This window comes from Rhinoderma darwinii, chromosome 10, assembly GCF_050947455.1.
Source record: "Rhinoderma darwinii isolate aRhiDar2 chromosome 10, aRhiDar2.hap1, whole genome shotgun sequence".
Taxonomy (NCBI): Eukaryota; Metazoa; Chordata; class Amphibia; order Anura; family Rhinodermatidae; genus Rhinoderma; species Rhinoderma darwinii.
The window spans coordinates 83,680,898-83,701,341 of record NC_134696.1 but is presented as its reverse complement, the minus strand read 5'-3'; the positions used below and the strand labels follow the sequence as shown (position 1 = coordinate 83,701,341).

Below are 20,444 nucleotides of genomic sequence, written 5' to 3'. Positions count from 1 at the left end.
TTTTTCATGGCCATTTTGCATCAGTGTCTCCAAATTCTCATCCATTTCCAGTCTGTTTTTAATGGCCGTTTGTCATAAATTTTTCATGGCCGCCACACCACAGTTCCCATGTAGATGGGTATAGATCAGCAGCACTGGACACACAACTGAAGAGGGTGCACGCATCTTAGGTCAAAGTCCAATGACCCTTAGAGAAAAGTGAGACCGCACTACCAAATGAGTGAAAATAGTGATCCTGTTTGTAGAATTAAACAGGATAACTTTTTTCACAGTTCACATGTAGATAGTGCTACAGTGACCCTGTAGATAGTGCCCACATAGTGCCAGAGTGCCCACATATAAAGTGACGTAGTGCCCACATATAAAGTGCCTGTGCCCTCGTAGTGCCACAGTGCCCATGTAGATGGCACAACAGTGTCCCCTGTATATAGTCACACCCCATATAGTGCCACAGTGCCCATGTAGATGGCACAACAGTGTCCCCTGTATATAGTCACACCCCATATAGTGCCACATTGCCCTTGTAGATAGCGCCACACCCCTGTAGATAGCGCCACGCCTACGTGTAGATAGCATCCCCTGTAGATAGCGGCACTGTAGCTCCCTGTAGGAGCGGAATCCCTCTGGGCGGGGATTTCACTCCTAGAGGGAACCCCTGATGTCTCTGTCCATATATGGACAGTAACGCCAGGGGCTTCTCCAGTAGCGGAATCCTTTGACCAGAGCGTCGGCCGGGGATTCCGCTCTGGCAGGGGATTCCAGAGGTAGCCACTGACATCACTCTCGATATATGGACAGTAACGCCAGGGGCTTCTCCAGTAGCGGAATCCCGTGGCCAGAGCTTCGGCCGGGGATTCCGCTCTTTTAAAGAGCTACAGTGCCGCTATCTACAGGGTTGTCAGAGGGAGACAGGATTCCCTGGACAGAGATCTCGCGATGCTCTGGCCGGAGACTCCACAATTGAAAGCCCGACATCACTGTCCATATATTGACAGTAATGTCAAGGGTAGGGATGCACGATGCATCAAAGTTTCGATACCATGCATCCTCAAACGGTTCAATACCGTTATTTCATGTATTTCGATACTTAGCTGTGCGGCCGCACAGCTTAGTATAGTAATGTATGAGAGTGGAGCTGCGGCTGTGTAAGACAGCCATTGCCCCGCTCCTGAGTTCTGACATGTGCGCGCTGTCAGGATGATGCGATGCGGCCAGCGCTGCACTAATGATTGCCGGCAATGAAGACGGAACAAGGCGGGCACACTGCAAAACATTCCCATGTTCTGTCTTCAGTGCCTGCGCCGACGCTCATTAGTGCAGCGCCGGCCTTATCACCTCATGTTGACCGCGCGCGCACTTATTGTCAGGAGTGGGGCAATGGCTGTATTACACAGCTCTGATCTCCGCCGCTATTCCCCTGAATGCTGCGATCAAAGCTGACTGCAGCATTCAGGGGTAAATGAGAAGGGAGAATGCCCCTTGGATCGCATCACCGGAATCCCTGTGACGTGATTGAGCGACATACCATATATGGGCAGACAGCCCAGGGTCCATTGAAGGACCCCAGGGCTGTCTTGCCATATTTCCTGTTTACTGCATACTTAGGTATGCCCTAACAACTGCCTGTGTAGTATCAGTACACAGGCTAATGTACTGGGATATAGATATATGCCAGTAGAGTAAAGTTTAAAAATAAAGTAAAAACATAAAGTAATATTAAATTAAAAAAGTTGTGATGAATTTAACCTTCACGTGCCTCACATTAATAGTAATTAACCCCATCATGTACCTTACATATTAACCCATTATGATTGTGAAACATGATGGGGTTGATTACTATTAATGTGAGGCACATTTAAAATTCATCATCACACCTCGCGCTTCACATCAGAAAATAGAAGAATTTTTTTATTTATTTTTTATTACTGTTGGTAAAGTATCGTTTTGGTATCGAAATCGCAATACTACACAAAGTATCAGTATAGAAGTCCAAATCCTGGTATCGTGACATCCCTATTCAAGGGCTTCCCCAGGCTCAGCGCTGTGTGCGGGGAATCCTCGGCCAGGATCAGTTTTTACCGGCCGTTACAAGGATTGATTTATAAAAACTGATCCTTTGACTTCTATGGGAGACGTGGGGCCGTCAAAACGGCCAAAAAACAGCCGTGTGAATACACCCATAGAACTCTCTTGTTCTGAAAATGGCCGTGTGACAGCCGTTACGAAAACTGCTGTCGCACGGACGTTTTTCATTGTTGTGTGAATGTAGCCTAATACAAGTTGTATGTTATATTGTTTGTTTGGGAAAAGTAGGATGTTGCATGTGTGCCCATAAAAATAATCAATGGAACCTATTAATTTTCTTGGGAATTCTACATTAAAAAGTTGTGATCTGTTCATTGGATTTCATAGTACAAGGTCTTTGACTTGCATGTTGTAGTCGTTGATAATTCTGCCTTTTCTATGTTTTTTAAAAGCTACGTAAACCTTCGAAAGCGATTTTTGAATAAAAAGGATAATCAGTGTGTTTTGTGCATTTTTATAATTTTAGGTTTTATTAAATACTACTTTTTACTTTTTGAGATACAGCTGCTTTGTATTCAGTATACAGAGCAGCTGTAACTTACACTGAACCCTGTACCTGTTAGGTCCGGGGGACTGACGCGTTGAATGTCAGCGGGTCGGATACACCTTTATCCATCACTTCTAAGTTCATAACTTAAAAGTGATCAATTACAGGTGGATAACGCAGGACCTGCTGTCACTAAATCCGTCAGTCCCGCGGAAATTATTTTCACTTTTTGAGATACAGCTGCTCTGTATACAGAATACAAAGCAGCTGTATCTCAAAAAGTAAAAATAATTTTTAATAAATACTAATTATAAAGTTGCACAAAACACACTTAATGGAAAAAAAAAAAGGTGCTTTTAATAGCCTTTAAACTGAGATCTCTAAATATACTCCAGACAGTCCGGTTGGCTCTGGCAATGTGTGTGTGTTTGCTTTAGTGTTTTATCATGGCACTTGTTAATCCACCTCCCCTCCTTCACAGTGTGTCATTTCCCTCCTCTCATCTGACTCAGTTTTCATGTGCCAGAGATATTAACCCAGTATTACCCGCTGAAGTCTCTGATTACCTCCACATTCACATGGCAAATATGCAGTACAGTATCGTATATACTACCCTCATGCCAAATCTGCTTCTGACCCCATGTAAAAAAAAATAAATGCTGCCAAAGGAACATTTTGTCATATTTCTTGAACGCAAATAAATAAATATAAAAATAATTGATATGATAATGTGGATAATTCAATGATTCTGGTGGTTGTTGGCTACACGTGTCCACAACTAAACGGCAATGTTATGGCTGCTTTGTATTTCTTTTTAGTTCTTCTGAAATCCACAAAAAAAAAAAAAAAAAGTGTGATCGTTTAAACACTGCTCTGATTTTGTGGTAAAACCACGTGCCGGCTCGGTGTCTTGGCTTCCGCTACGTGTTGCCTTGCCCTTATGATTTTGGGAACCTGGAGATAATCTGCTCCAGTACCACACTCCAGTTCCTTCACCCTTTTGCTATTTTACTTGCCTTTTACTTTGTCAAGCCCCTGATCTCGGTTCCCACAGACTTAGACCCCATGCACCTGACCGTAATGTTCATCCGTAATTACGGATGAAATTGCGGACCCATTCATTTCTATGGTTCCACGGACACCTTTCAGTAAATTTACGGATGTGTATCCGGGCCGTAGAAATAATCTGCAAAATATAGAACACGTCCTATTCTTGTCTACAATCGCGGGAACGGACTCGCCCATAGAAGTCTATAGGCACTTCTGCAATTGCGGATGGCTGCGGAGGTGTAGCCATCGGATCAGTATTGACAGACAGTATAAACTATTTTGGTCGTGTGCATGAGGCCTTTATGAAGGATAGTCGTGAGAGCTTCCCCATACGGTTGCCCTTTTTTAATTTGGTATCTATGTTCCCTCTATTAATAATAAAAAAAATGTGAATTGTGACTATGTACCTCTTGGTATGATTATGCAAATACTCAAAACTTATATAGGTGCGCCAGTAGTTTGTGTAGTTGGGACTTCCCTTTATTCGGATGATCTCGCGTCTTTTTTTTTTTTTTTTTTTTTAATTTTCTCCTCTCATCTCACTGACACCCGGCGATAAAATCGCCGAGTGTCTGTGTCTTCTATGGCAGCCGGGGGTCTAATAAAGACCCCCAGGTCTGCCTGGAGCGAATGCCTGCTAGATCATGCCGCAGGCATGACCTAGCAGATGCCTGTCCGTTTTAAACGGACAGGCAGTAATACACTGCAATACAAAAGTATTGCAGTGTATTATAATAGCGATCGGAGGATAGGGAAGTCCCCTAGTGGGATTCGTAAAAGAGTAAAAAAGTTTAATAAAGTTAATATAAAAAAAAAGTGAAACAAAAAAAATGAAAAAACCCACTTTTTCCCCTTACAAAATGCTTTACTATTAAAAAAAACTACAATAAAGCAAAAAAGTTACACATATTTGGTATCGCCGCGTCCGTAACGACCCCGACTATAAAGCTGTTACATTATTTAACCCGCACTGTGTACGCCGTAAAAAATAAAATAAAAAACAATGGAAAAATTGCTGTTTTCTGTTAATCCTGACTTTAAAAAAATGTGATAAAAAGTGATCAAAAAGTCGCATCTACTCTCAAATGGTACCAATAAAAACTGCAAGTCGTCCCGCAAAAAACAAGACCTTATACAGCTATGCCGACGCAAAAATAAAAAAGTTACAGCTCTTTGAATGTGACAATGGAAAAATGTAAAAAATGGCTTGGACATTAGGGCCCAGAATGCAAGCAGGGGGAAGGGGTTAAAGGGTAATCTTTTACCAGAGTTGAAAAAACAAAAAACAAAACAGCACGCTTGACAATAACGTAATCTTCTTGATCCTTACGCTCACATAGGACTAGAATATGCCCAGTTCTTGAACCTCTAAACTGTGATGTTGGCCCTTCCAGCTCTAAACTATAAGCAAAGGACTGGATCATTGTATGTGAGGAGTTATTGATCTTTACGTTTTTGACTGATACAGAAAAAGTAGAAGGCGCAAAAATTAGGATAGCACCGCAAAGTGAATTGCAAATTGATGATTAAGGTTATTAAATTGTTCTGTGTTTTTTTTTGTCTGCAGGAGGATCAATTTCTAGGATTTGGCCCAGATGAAGTTAAAACTCGCAGTCCCACAAAATCTCCCTCAGGTAATTAAAATAAATATTTTTGTGTGTGTGTATTAAATACACTTGCTTTAAAGGGGTTTCCCCATAATCAATATTTACCACCTGTCCACAGGATAGGTAATAAGTATCTGATCAGGCAAGGTGTGACCGCTGGGACCCTCACTGATCACGAGAGTGGGATTACCTTGCTGTTCCTGGGTGCTCCATATGATTGGAGCGGTACAGCATGTGCTCGGCTCCATTCACTTTCTATGGGGCAGCCCTATAGAAATGAGTGGAGCCATGGCAGAGCATGCGCAGTACCGTTCCATTCATATGGGGCTTCCAGGAACGGCAAGTCAAGCCCGTTATCGGTGGGGGATCCTGCGGTTGGACCCCAACCAATTAGGTAATTATCACCTATCTTGTAGATAGGTGATCGATATTGATTATGGGAAAACCCTTTTAAGACTGACTGCAGGCTTTCTGTAAACGTTAAGAAACCACCTCCGTTCCAAAAATGTGGTAATGGGGATGGAGCTGCAGTTTTTGATTCAATGAAACTCCATGACCTGGTCCTTACATTTTTAACTTTTGTTACATCTTGACAGCCCCCTTTTAATTTGTAGCACCCCTATGGTGAGGCGATTACACGATCCGCTGTAGGCACGTAGAATGTGTGGTCTAGACAGGACCACCTCTAATCTTCTGCCGTTAATAGGAAGTAGTTTGAGATGTATCGCAGACTCGGTGCAGCTGCCTCCATGTACCAGTTAGAGCATGAAGTTACTTAGAATTTGATGTTTTTGCAGTCCTTATTATATTTGAGCCTAGAAATGGAGAATATGAAAGTCCGTTTAGTCTTCTCGTTCTATCCTTCAGAATGTTCATCTTCTTATGCTTTTTAAGAATTTATTTTGTTCCTGTATTTTGTGTTTTCAGATCCGTTAGTAACAAGGAAACCCCGTGGCAGGCCCCGCAGCAAGCTGTCCAGGAGCTCTGATGCTTCCTCAGCTCCTGCAGAAAACCATAGGCCTGTGACAAACAAACAGGATCTCAGGCCAGCAGATAAAGTAAAGAAACCAGAGAGTAAACCAGAAGAGAAGAGAAGGGGAAGACCGCCCGCAAATGGGAGCGTCAAATTCAAGTTGGCACAAGACAAACGTGATGGATTAGAATCCGTTAAGACTTCTCAAGAAGAAAAAACGAAGCGGAGAAAGCCGTCTGCTGTGTTCCAGCATGCTGCCAAAATAAAAAAGCTCAGAACAGTCAAAATGTCTCCCCTAAAACCCAAGTTCAAGGGGGACAAACTGCAGATTGGAAGGAAAAGTTCTGTTCAAATTGTCAAGAGGCGTGGTAGACCACCATCCTCGGAAAGGTTTAAAACAACGCCACCTGGGATTATTTTGAGACAGCTACAGGGGGATAAATCACAAAAAGGTCGTAAGGAGGACTCCCCTCAACCCTCAAAAGATGAAGCCAGAGTTTCTGTGAGACAAAGTCCACGTAGAGTTAAACCGGTAAGGATAATCCCCACCTCCAAAAGAACTGATACAACCATTGCCAAGCAGCTTCTGCAAAAGGCTAAGAAAGGTGCCCAGAAGAAGATGGAGCTAGAAGCCGCGAAACTGCAAGGACGTAAAGGAGGCACACAGCTGAAAAATATACGGCAATTTATTATGCCTGTTGTTAGTACGGTCTCTTCCCGAATAATTAAGACACCAAGAAGGTTTATAGAAGATGAAGATTATGAGCCGCCTATCAAGATTCCGCGGCTCGAGAATGCTCCAAATGGACGTTTCAGTGCGGCATCTTGTGAATCTAGTGAAAAGTCAAGTGCAGCTTCCCAACAATCCTCGCAGGCTACATCTGATGAATCCCGCTCTAGCAGCCCTAGTGTAGACACCTCAACCGAATCTCAGGCATCGGAGGAGACGCCTGCTGCAACTGACACTCAAGAATGTGTTCCAGAGATCCCCCTGACTTCCCCTCAGTCTGTCTCCGAAAACAATGGAGGTGGAGCAAGGAGTCGTCGGATTTCTAATGGTAACAGAAGTTTTCATTCTAGACAAGCGAAGAAGATTATTTCTCCGCCAGTCCTTCAGCAGTCCTCTGCATCTCCACCTCCAATTCTTAGTCCTGCTGCAGCTCTGCAGCCCCCCTCAGCCCTTTCAGAACACCCAACCTGGGTGATTCCTCCTACTATACCTACGCCCTTCCTTACTGCACGCATGCATGAGAAAAGGAGGTCAATTCTGAGGGAACCAACTTTCCGCTGGACCTCCAGACTAGAATCTCAGTACTTTTCCTCTGCCAAATATGCCAAAGAGGGCCTCATTCGTAAACCCATATTTGACAATTTTCGGCCTCCACCGTTGACAGCAGAGGATGTAGGACTGGCTTCTGCTTCTGGGTTTAGCTCTGCTTCTATGGTAGCTCCCGGAAGACTCTTTTCTCCATTACACGCTGGAAGGTTTGATGTACCTAAGCGAAGCCCCATACTACGTGCACCCAGATTTACCCCTAGTGAAGCACATTCCCGTATATTTGAATCAGTGACTCTTCCATCATCTGTAGGGCGTTCTGGTGGGGTGTCTTCCATTATGGGAATGGCCTCCCGTAGAAGGAGAAGGAGAGTCTTCAGTCCCATTCGCAGTTCCGTATCTAGATCCCCATCTCACTCCATGAGAACGCGGAGTAGGAGGGAAAATAGTAACAATATGGCAGCATCCCTCATACCTCAGTCATCCACCTCGCTTGCAGGCATCTCTGTCAGTCCTCTTACCGCTAGTGCCTTAAACCCAAGCTTTCCTTTCTCTTCCACGTCAATTACTCCAGCACCTGGGGACTCTGCAGAAAAAGGTCAGAAACCAAGGAAGCAAGCAAGCACTCCAGGTGAGCACTTTTCATCCTCTTCCAACAGCTCTCCTGCTATGTTCCCTTGGTTCCCCTCTACTCCCCAGATGGAAAGAGGTAGGAGTAAAAGCCGAATATCTGATGAGGCACCAAAAGAAAGGGAAACTGAACGATGTAGGGAAAAGGAGAGAGAGAAAGAAAACTCGCATAACTCAAGAAAGGATAAACGGAAGAAGGGTTCCGATTCCGTAAACAAAAGCAGTAAAGAGAAGAGCGATGGGGAGGCACGCACCCCTGCTGTGCCCATGAAAATCCTTGCAAGGAAAAGAACGGTGACGGCAGAGCCCTCTTTAGCAACAAGTCCACCTGCCTTACCTGCAGTACCAGTTTCGGCCAAGAATAAGGTATCCAAGAAAGGTCGTGGGATTTCTGAGAAGCAAGATTTGGAAACTGGTGCCAAATCCCCACCAACCGAACCCCAGACAGCCGTCCCAGTCCAACCTGTGAATCCTGTTAAATCCTCTGCAACCGCAATCAGCTCCATGTTGGACCAAGCTAACAAATTTCTTGCCTCAGAAAAGCATGTGGCTACTCTTCTAAGGACAGCCAAATGTCAGCTGCAAAATATAGAGAAAAGTAAACTGAAGAAACAAGGAGAACAACCGAAAGCACAGGTCAGTGGCTTCCAAAGAAATATACATGTACAAGAAGTAGCATGTAGACTCCTCAAATCTTTTCTTTATTTTAACGGTGCCCATCACTAGGTGGAGCTTTCTGTTTTATACATTAACTCCTGAGCTCCCTCTAGTGGTGACTTCACATAGCTTGCATGTTCATATTTTAAGAGTAATTTCACTTTCATCAAACTTTTGATATGTCATAGAGACATATTAGACGTTTGGATCGGTGGGGGTTCCGCTGCTGATACCCCCATCGTCGTTAAAGGACAGTGCAGAAACGCTCAGCTGAGCGCCCCTCATCTTCGGCTGTGATCGGCGCTCCCTGTTAGGCTAAGGACGGCTCGCATAGAAAGTCTATGTGAGCCGTCTTTAGGCTGACAAACCGCGCCAATCACAGATGAAGGTGAAGGGCGCTCAGCTGAGCGTTTCTGCACCTTCGTTTCAGCAACAGTGGGGGTTTCATCAACTGGACCCCCAACGATCGAAACGTCTAATATGTCTCTGACATATAAAGAGTTTGATGAAAGTGCAGTTACTCTTTAAATCTGTCTATGCAGGGGGTTTGGAGCTCTGTATAATAAAACTGCTTCAACCGTTATAAAGATATATTAAGAAATTAATCAGCACAGAATGTTTGACCCAAAATCGACATGGCTTTAAAAGGTGGAGTTTCCCTTTATCCCCTTCGCACACCCAGATGGGCTATTACGTCTGGGTGCGCGGGGTGATGTTTGGAGCGCGCTCGATTTGCTGTGGGTGTCTGCTGTATTTTACAGCGGACACCCGGGACTAACCGCCAAGAGCCGCGATCTCCCTGTTCCTGGCTGTTTAACCCCTCAAATGCTGCGGTCAATCGCGACCGCAGCATCTAAGGTGTTGAATAGTGGGGGGCGCCCCCCCTGCATCGAGATCAGGGGGGACGGACGGACAGTGGTTTTCATGGCACCCCAGGGCTTAACAGAAGCCTGTAAAAATGACAATATACTGCAATACTTTCAAGTCCCCTAGGGGGGCTAATAAAGTATGGAAAAAAAAAGTGAAAATAGTTTTTAGTAGTGGGAAAAAAAATTCAAAAAACCCCCCTTTTCCCATTTTCCCCTAATGTAAAAAGTAAACAAAATTGGTATTGCTGCGTCCGTAAAAGTCTGGCCTATTACAATATAGCGTTATTTAACGCGCATGGTTAACGCTGTAAAACGCTTTTTGGTCAAATTGGCTCTCAAAAAAAAAATTTAAAGAAAAGTGATCAAAAAGCTCTATGTATCAAAAAAATGGTACCGATAAAAACTACAGCTCGTAACGCAAAAAATAAGTCCTCGCACTGCACAATCTGTAAAAAAACTTGTTATGGCTCTCAGAATGTGGCGACACAAAGCATTTTTTTTTTAACAGTTTTTTATGAATAAGAGTAGTAAAATATAAATTTGCCATCACCGTAATCGTATTGAGCCACAGAATAAAGATAAGTTATTGTTTTTACCGCACGGTGAAAGCCGTAAAAACGAAACCCAAAAAACAATTGAGGAATTGCAGTTTTTTCCAACTTCAGCCCGCAAAGAATTTTTTTTCAGTTTCCCAGTACGTTGCATGGAACTATAAATGGTACCAAAAGAAACTACAACTCCTCCTGCAAAAAAAAATAAGCCCTCACACCGCTCTATTGACGGAAAAATAAAAAAGTTATGGCTCTTGGAATGCAGGGAGTGAAAAAACGAAAATCAAAAATTAAAAAAATGGGTCAGTCCCAAAGGGGTTAAAGAAGTACTATGGTTTTAGCAAATACAGGTTAGTGTTACTGTACAGGTGTCTTGTTATTGGACATTCACCTGTGTGATCATCACATGTTAGATTTTTATCTACTGGAAGTAAACAATGCAGGTTTATACTGAATCCTACAGGGGGAGACCTTGAGAAATGAATGCAAAAAGTAGATTTGGAAATTGCATGTATATTTTTTAACTTATTATACGTTGAACAACTGACATTTGCTAAAACTGTAATACTCCTTTTGGGGGTCTTTTTTTTTTTTTTATTATTATTATTATTATTGAAATGCGTTTTTAGTGATAAAAATCACTTTCGTAGTTAACTTTCATTAAAAAAACCCAGAATCACCGTTTCACTTCTGCAGCAAATATTACAATACAAAGAATCTAAAAATAGCCATTTTGAGTCAAATCCGTCAGTGCGCTGCACTGACCGTCCTACTGACAGCAGCTCCTATGTTCTCCTGAGCAATTGTCTGATATCCAACATGTTATATCCCAATTTCCCCCAAACGAGGTAAAGCACGCCATAATCCACCCACAACGGCAGCATTTGATGTCTGTCTCATGTACGGGGGGGGGAGGGCTCTCAACTGTCCCCTGATTGAAGATGTTGGGGGGAAATTGGGATATAACATGTTGGATATCAATTGAATTTGCTGTTGTCAGTATTTCGTTTGGCTTGTCACGTACCTGTACTATTGTGTGTGTGTGTTTTATGCTTTCAGGGCCAGGACGGTGATTCATCGGAGACTGTGCGTGGGCCCAGGATTAAACACGTCTGCCGAAGAGCTGCTGTGGCGCTGGGACGTAAGAGGGCAGTGTTTCCAGACGACATGCCCACGCTGAGTGCCTTACCTTGGGAAGAGAGAGAGAAGGTCCTGTCTTCCATGGGAAATGATGGTGCGTCTGTCTAGACTGTCACATTAATCACTGCTTTCCATACATTACATTGACGATCATGTGGCCCCATCACTTTTACAAAATTTTGTTGCGTACAAGATGATTGATACGTGAGAAATACACTTTTAAATATTGGGGGAATGAATATTCTGTGTTGTATTTTTTTTATCTGTCAACTTTTATTCATTTTTGGTTGTTTCTTGTATAGAACCTATATAAAAAAAAAAGAAACATGAATATGCCGTTTTTTTTTTTGTGTATTACTGGTCCCCTCTGGTGTTTTCTAATCTTTTTGCTTTTCTTTCTATGGGCAGACAAGTCCTCTATAGCTGGCTCCGAGGATGCGGATCCACCAGCTCCACCCCTTAAACCCATTAAACAAGTCATCCGCAACAAAACCCCACAGGAGCCTCCGGTAAAGAAGGGCAGGCGATCGCGCCGCTGTGGCCAGTGCCCAGGCTGCCAGGTGCCTGATGACTGTGGTGTGTGCACTAATTGCCTTGACAAGCCAAAATTTGGAGGGCGCAACATAAAAAAACAATGCTGCAAGTAAGAATGTTTTCTGAAGTCTTACCAACCGTTCATGTCATATAAGGTTTTACAAAGTGTCAGACAACGTGTCGCTCTCGAAAATAACTTGGTTAAATGTTGAGAATAATTAATTGGCGATGTAAGGTGTAAAATCTTTGTCTCATGAAGTCCATAAAACATAACCTTTAACCCCTTCCCTCCGCAGCCATTTTTTGGATTTTCACTTTTGTTTTTTCCTCCCCACCTTCCAAAAGCCATAGCTTTTTTTTATTTTTCCATCAATATTGCCGTATGAGGGCTTGTTTTTTGCGGGACGAGTTGTAGATTTTCACAGCACCATTTTTTGTACCATATAATGTAGTGGGAAACGAGAAAAAAAATATATGTGGAATAGGATAAAAACAGCGATTCCTCAACCTTTTGGCTGGTTTTTTGTTTTTACGCCGTTCACCGTACGTTAAAAACAGCATGTTAACTTTATTCTGCGGGTCAATACGATGACAGGGATACTACATTTTTATAGTTTTCTTTGTTTTACTACTTTTACAAGGAAAAAATGATTGTTAAAAATAAAATGTGAGTTTTGTCGCCACATAACTCAGAGCCATAACTTTTTTATTTTTCTGTTGATTTAGCGGTGTGAGGGCCTATTTTTTGCGGGGCGAGCTGTAGTTTATATTGGTACCGTTTTGGGGTACGTGAGACTTTTTGATCACTTTTTATTTCATTTTTTGTGGGAGATGAAGGGACCAAAAAATGGCAATTCTGATGTTTCAAGTTTTTTACGGCGTTCACCGTGCGGACTACATAATGATATATTGTTCAGACTTTTACAGACGCGTCGATACCAGTTATGTTAGCTTTTTATTTATTTTACATTGTGCTTGAGGGAAAATGGGAAAAGTTTTTTTTTTTTTTTTTTTAGATTTTAATTTTTTAATTTTATTTGTTAAAAAAACTTTATTTGACTGTTTTTTACTTTTTTTACTTGTCCCGCTATGGGACATTACACGATAAATTGCAATATTAAGGTAGTGCAATATATCGTGATTCTGACAGTCTCCTATGTAGCCCTGCCAAAGATGGCGGATCTGGGGGACTTCGTCAGGCCGCCAGGCTGTCATGCCAACCAACGGCACCCCCGATATCGCCGCGCAGGGGGCCGTTGGGATGTTACAGGGAGTAACCTCCCTGTTTTTAGTAATTTAAATGCTGCAATCGCTATTGACCGCGGCATTTAACAGGTTAAATAACCGTGATCCCGCTCGTTACCCGGAAGCCCGTGAGCCCGCTCCATATTCCCCCACCCGGCGTGCGCCGTATATATATATACGGCAGATGTCAGGAAGGGGTTAATAATAGTTAAAGTTCCACAAATCTCAAAAATTCACAAAGGTAAGTGTCGTCATTGAGGAACGCCCTTCCAGGAATATTTGGGCACTGGTATAAAAACCATAAACCGATCCTAGACTTGCCCTATTGAGTGGCCTAGACATCTCTGCTGTATGCAGAGTAGCCACCCCAAAAAGGACAACCCTGCTTTCCAACCTCAACCCTGGATGTCCCTAAACACATACCTGAGGGCCCTATTACACAGGCCAAGTATCGGGCAACGAGCATTCATATGAACTCTCGTTCCCGATCATTGCCCTGTGTAAACAGGGCAACGATTAGCCCATGAACGAGCAAACTCGTTCATCGGCTGATTGTAATGTTTATGTAGCAATAAATATTATCTATGTCGGCAGCACCTCGTTGTGTAAACCGGGAGACGAAGCTGCCGACATGATGATAATGTATGGGGACAAGAGATCGGAGTAACGACCGCTAGTCCCCATCCATAGCTCCTTGTGACAGGGGCAAGCAAGCGCCGATCAACGATCTCTCCTTGATCGGCGCTCGCTGCAGCGGCTGAGTGTGGGCCGGTGTGTGTGGGCCTTTAGTCTTAGAACAATGTGATGTAGCAGAGATTAGAAACCGGGTACTGTCAGGAATAAGAAAGTATTTACAATGGAAATTTTTAATTTTGATAAGAAACAGATCAATAGGTTATCAAAGAGGACAATATAAGTCGCTTGTATACAGTCAGGGTCAAAGTAAAAATATTTAAAATCTCGTCCCAACGCTTTTTTCCTTTTGGTGGGTTACTCGGGATACTATAAACGGACTTATACATACAGTTAGATGTGTCTGTTGTATTTGATCTAGTGAGAATGTAAATGTTTTCATGTTACTTTTTAGCCTGCAGATTAATCTTTCTAAAAAAAATTCATTCCGAACGCAGCAAGATGACTTTAGAGGGGCGAGGGTAGAAGAACAGGGTCATGTTATTTGTTCTATATGAGCCACTAAAACCTTTTTTTTCTGAAGGATGAGAAAGTGTCAGAATTTGCAGTGGATGCCCTCAAAAGCTTATTTACAGAAGCAAGCAAAGGGTAAGTTAATGCAAAAAAATTTGTCTCATGTCGGTCCATTCTCTTGCTACTTTTTTTGTTCAGAACTTCTTATTTGTTATGTGTTTTTTGTTAGCGGCTAAACGAAAAGAAAAGAAAAGCAAAATGTCTGAAAAGAAAGAGGTTGCCACTTCCAAGCCTACCCAAGAACCTAATTCCAAGATTGTTGCAGCACCAGTGCCCATTGCCCCATCTCCTCTCAGAGAGGAGCCTCCCCTTACTCCTTCCCCACCACCAAAAAAGAGTGATCCTCCAAAGAAGGTTGTAGAGGAGAAATCTGAGGAGGAGAGCCAACCTGCACTTATCAATGAGGTTAAACAGCCTCTTACTGTACGAAAAGTCACAAAGCTTTACCCACAGCCTCCTGTCAATCAAATCTTACGTCAAGCTAGTCCGCCCCCACCACCCCCTCGCAAAGAAGCCCCCAAATTAGCCTCTACTGAGCCAAGGAAGAAACAGTCTCTTGTTTTTCCAGAGTCAGGTGAGATAAGTTTATTATGTTCATATGACAGCCCCAAGGGGGGGGGGGGTTTAGGGGGGGTCAAACGAGTAAAATCAATTCCAGGCGCCTTCTTTTTTTTTTTTCTTTCGTAGTTTCGTCAGTATTGATGACACACCACATTAAATAATTGCAGCCATCCCTTTCTATGTTATATGCTGTTCAACTGACCACGTGTATTATGTCAGGCCTTGTTCACATCTGCGTCAGGGGAACCCATGAACGGAACTCTGAGACAGGTTTCCGTTTGCATCTTCATTGGTGATGGATCCGGTGCCAATGGTTTCCGTTTGTCTCCGTTGTGCAAGGGTTCCGTTGTTTTGACAGAAGCAATAAAATGACGCTAACCCTTACACAACTGTGACAAACGGAAACCATTTGCACCGGATACGTCACCATTGAAATCAATGGTGATGCAAACGGAAATTATAGGTCTCAGTCAGGCTCCCGTTCATGGGTTCCCCTGATGGAAAGCTCCGACAGAACCCCTGAACGGAGCCCTGACGCAGATGTGAACAAAGCCTTAGAGGAATCTATGCCCACCTGGATTCCTCAACAAGGAATTGGGATTTCTTTCTTTTTTTTTCAGCGGTCCACTTAATCGGAGCTATTTGTTTTTGTGTTGGCAGGCTGTCCGCTACCCATATGGCTTAAAGAGGCTCTGTCACCACATTATAAGTGCCCTGTCTCCTATATAAGGAGATTGGCGCTGTAATGTAGGTGACAGTAATAGTAATGCTTTTTATTTAAAAAAAACTATCTTTTTTCACAACGTTAGGAGCGATTTTGGTTTATGCTAATGAGCTTTCTTAATGCCCAAGTGGGCGTACTTTTACTTTCGACCAAGTGGGCGTTGTACAGAGGAGTGCATGACGCTGACCAATCAGCATAATGCACTCCTCTCCGTTCATTTACACTGCACTAGCGATATAGATATATCACTATGTGCAGCCTCATACACAAACACTAACATTACTAGTGTCCTGATAATGAATACACATGACCATCCAGCCTGGACGTCATGTGTACTCAGAATCCTGACACTTCTGAATCTTTTCTGTGAGATTTACAGCAACGGATACGAAATCTCGTTTACCTCGTAATCTCGCGAGATTTCGTATTCGTTGCTGGAATCTCACAGAAAAGATTCAGAAGTGTCAGGATTCTGAGTACACATGACGTCCAGGCTCCTAACGTTGTGAAAATAGATTGTTTTTTTAAATAAAAAGCATTACTGTCGCCTACATTATAGCGCCCATCTCCTTATGTAGGAGACAGGGCACTTATAATGTGGTGACAGAGTCTCTTTAAGGGAGATTTTTCTCAAAACCTTAATTATGTAGACTAAAACCTTCTCCAGCTTTATTCACCCTATATTGTATTTGCATTTCAATTATTGCAAAAATGTATGGTTGCTTAAGGCCCTTTTACACGGGCCAATTATTGGGCAAACTATCGTTCATAGAACGCTCCTTGCCGATAATTGCCAGAGATAAAGCGAGAGACGCGCTGCCGACATGATGATAATGTATGAGGACGAGTGATCGGAGTAACGAGCGCTTGTCCTCATACCAGCTCCTTGTGGATGGAAAAAACGAGCGCCGATCAACCTGCTGTCTCATTTATCGGCGTTCATTTACACGGCCCAGGACGGGCCGTGTAAGAGGACCTTAAGTTTGTATGTAGCGTAATCTCAATCTGCCCAAAATATTTTTCTGTGGTTCTGTATACTTGTGACTATCTGGGCGTGGAGCTCTTCTCGGGATTTACAATGCATTCAGAAAGTCTTCAGATCCTTTCAATTTTCACGTTTTGCTATGTTGAGGCCTTGTGCTAAAATAAAAGTTAAAAAAAAAATCCTGTTTTTCCCCATCATTCTGTACTCAATACCCCATAATGACAAAGTGAAAACAATGTTAGAAATCTTTGCTAATATTTTGAAAAGTAAAAAGTTAAATATTGCATTGACATAAGTATTCAGACCCTTTACTCAGTACTTAGGTGAAGCACCTTTAGCAGTGATAACAGCCTCCAGTCTTCTTGGTTATGATGCCACAAGGTTTCCACACCTGGATTTGGGGATTTTCTGCCATTCTTCTCTGCAGATCCTCTCCGGTTGGATGGGGACTGTGGGTGGACAATCATTTTCAGGTCTCTCCAGAGATGTTCGATTGGGTTCAAGTCAGGGCTTTGGCTGGGCCCCTCAAGGACATTCACCGAGTTGTCCCTGAGCCACTCCTGTGTTGTCTTGGCTGTGAGCTTAGGGTCATTGTCTTGTTGGAAGGTGAACCTTCAGCCCAGTCTGAGGTCCAGGACACTCCGAATCAGGTTTTCATTAAGAATATCTCTGTACTTTGCTCCATTCATCTTTCCCTCAACCCTGACCAGTCTCCCCGTTCCAGGTGCTGAAAAACACCCCACAGCATGATGATGCCACCACCATACTTCACTGTAGGGATGGTATTGGGCAGGTGATGAGCAGTGCCTGCTTTCTTCCAGACATAACGTTTAGCGTTGAGGCCAAAAGTTCAATCTTGATTTCACCAGACCACAGAATCTTGTTTCTCACAGCTTGAGAGTCCTTAAGGTGCTTTTTTTTTTTTAAAACTCCAGGCAGTAGAGGCTCCTAGTAGAGGCTTCTTTCTGGCCAGTTTGCCATAAAGCCCAGATTGGTGGAGTGCTGCAATGATAGTTGACCTTCTTGAAGTCTCTCCAATCTGCACACAGGCTCTTTGGAGCTCAGCCAGAGTGACCCTTGGGTTCTTGGTCACCTCTCTTACCAAGGGGCGGCCAGCCCTAGGAAGAGTCCTGATTGTTCCAAACTTCTTCCATTTAAGAATTATGGAGGCCAATGTGCTCCTGGGAACTTTTGGTGCAGCAGAAATATTTTTTACCTTCTTCAGATCTGTGCCTCCACACAATCCTGTCTCTGAACTCTACAGACAGGTCTTTCCTCCTCATGGCTTGGTTTTAGCTCTGATATGCATTATCAGCTGTGAGACCTTCTATAGACTAGGGTTGTCACGATACCATAATTTGGGCTTCGATACCGATACTTATATATGGACAATGATGTCAGGGGCTTCCCCAGAGCTGGAGTCCCAGACAGAGCGCTAGTATAGGCTCTTCTCTTGGACTCTGGAATCCCCTGACATCACTTCTTCTCTCTTGGAGTTCCCTTACTGCCTGGCCGCCCTGCGTCTTTCCTCGTACATGCCCCCTCCTCTTTTATTGTTCACGCTGCGGGCAGGCAGCGAGGGAACTCCAAGAGACAAGAAGAAAGAGGGGGCGTGAACGACGAGAGAGGAGGAGGGGCCGTGTACTTTGAGAGACCACACTCCGTGCCTTTGCTCTGCCAGCACTTACAGCTTGCAGGGGCACAGTGCATCATCAACTGCGTTTATAGGCAGTGGTTCCAAAGGCAGAGCTCATGAAACATCCGCCCGGCCCACTGCCTGTAAACGTAGTTGATGACGCTCCGTGCCTTTCTCAGCTGGAAGTGCTGGCTGAGCAAAGCCACGGAACGTCGCAGAAAATGAAACGGTTACGTTGGATGTGGTCACGTGATTGCTAACTAGAAGTAGGTTCAAATAGAAATACGTTTTATTCCTGGCCAACCCCTTTAAAGTATTAAGACTTTTATTTTAATGTTTATTGCAAAAAAATTGAGTGTCCTTTTTTGTTTTTTTTTATTTTAATTTTATCTAACATTACTTTTTATTTTTGTTTTGGTTAAACTTTAATGTTCTGATAGTACACGAGCAGTTGTTAGGGCATACTTCGGTATGTCCTAACCGTAAATATGGTGAGACAGCCCTGGGGTCCTTCAATGGACCTTGGGCTGTCTGTCCATATATGGTATGTCCCTCGATCGCGTCACAGGGATCCCTGATCTACGCCGTTAGAGCGGGCCTGCGACTGTGCATTACAGCCATTACCCCAGTCCTGACCACACACACACTCTCGTTGTGCCTGTGCGGTCAGTATGACTAAATTCATGTATTACAATACTTAGTTGGGCGGCCGCACAGCTTAGTATCGAAATACATGAATTAACAGTATTGAACCGTTTGACGGTGCACGGCATCGAAATAGTATCGATATTTCGATGCATTGTGCAACCCTAATATAGACGGGGGTGGGTCTTTCCAAATTATGGTTAATCAAATGAATTTACCACCGGTGGACTGCAATCAAGGTGTAGGTACATTTCAAAGATCTAGAGAAATGGGAGGCCCCCAGAGCTAAATCTCATGTGTCATCGTAAAGGGTCTGAATACTTCTGCCCATGCGAAATTTGAGTTTCTTATTTTTTTTAAAATTTGCAAAGATTACTAAAATTCTGTTTTCACTTTGTCATTAAAAACTTGAATTTTGTTTTAGCACAAGGCCTCAACATAACAAAAAGTGAAAAGGGTCTGAAGACATTCCGAATGCACTGTATATAGCTGGGGCATAGTTTTCTTTTTTTGGTGTGTTTTCTAGTAATCTCAATAACATTGCAGTTAAAAAAAAAACAAAACACAAACTTAAATACGTTTTTGTTTTTCATTTTTTTATTTTTATTTTTTATTGTTTTTTCTTTGTTTTGTTTTTTTTAATACGATTTCTCTAGGTTCTGAGCAAAATAAGCAGAAGAAATTGGCCGCCAGGTTACTGAGAACAAAATTCAAGGAGAAGGTAGGCAGTGTTTTGGTATACAGCGACTGCAAGTACGTACAATTATATTAAGAGCACTGAATGAAGCTTTATAAAAGAAAAAATGTATACAAAAATTATTACAAAAGTCTGTATATAAGTAGGCTGATAAACATAGTGAACCTCTCCCCAGTCTGCACTGAAAGTGTTAGTAAGATTGACTATACCTTTAGTTTCCCTCTTAAAAATGCTGATTTCTGGAAATACGATGCACTCTTCAGTGTTGTAATATTTTTTTTAAATGTACGGCCTTATTCACAAGAGCCTATTAACATTCGTGTTCTGTCCGTTTCTTTCACGGAGACCACACGGACCTATGAAAATCAATGGGTGCTGGGAGTTAAACCCCCGCCAATCTGATATTGATGACCTTTCCAAAGGATACGCCGTCAATATAAAATACCCGGACAAGCCTGTTAAGTGGTGGGAAGGGCTCGTGCTTAGCAGTATGTGGGACCCTGATGGTAGAAACCTATACACCTCAACTTTTCGAATCAGGCACCAGAAGTCAACGGAAGGGGAATTCTGAGCATCTTGCTCGAAGTCTCATCTGAGACACCCCCCCCCCCCCCCCCCCCGCACCAGTAGCTAAAGGCGGTCAAGGTTTTTACACATTTGTTTCTGGTTGGCAAGCCCAAAAAAAAGAATCCTGTTTCATGCTAAATCAAGATTTAGCAAAATTCAGGGTGGAGACCATATGCAAGCAGTAGTGATGACCCAGAATCTGAGCACCCAGTATTTCTAATCCCACACATTATTCACTTCTCGATCATGGCCGATTTAGATTTAAAATATATCATCTTTCTAGTGGAAGGGAAGACTCGGGACAATCATTTCTGTCCTG

At 43.0% G+C, this 20,444-nt stretch overlaps 1 protein-coding gene across 2 annotated transcripts in view; it reads left to right on the top strand.

Annotated features, from left to right (window-relative positions):
* KMT2A (lysine methyltransferase 2A) overlaps nucleotides 1–20,444 on the top strand; it is a 147,049-nt gene that overhangs the window by 44,606 nt on the left and 81,999 nt on the right. For both annotated transcript variants that reach the window (XM_075840137.1, XM_075840136.1), the window contains exons 2-8: nucleotides 5,190–5,256; nucleotides 6,157–8,744; nucleotides 11,245–11,419; nucleotides 11,734–11,968; nucleotides 14,321–14,385; nucleotides 14,480–14,884; nucleotides 19,518–19,582. In XM_075840137.1, the coding sequence (XP_075696252.1) occupies nucleotides 5,190–5,256; nucleotides 6,157–8,744; nucleotides 11,245–11,419; nucleotides 11,734–11,968; nucleotides 14,321–14,385; nucleotides 14,480–14,884; nucleotides 19,518–19,582 (3,600 nt within the window). The remainder of the gene's footprint in view (nucleotides 1–5,189; nucleotides 5,257–6,156; nucleotides 8,745–11,244; nucleotides 11,420–11,733; nucleotides 11,969–14,320; nucleotides 14,386–14,479; nucleotides 14,885–19,517; nucleotides 19,583–20,444) is intronic.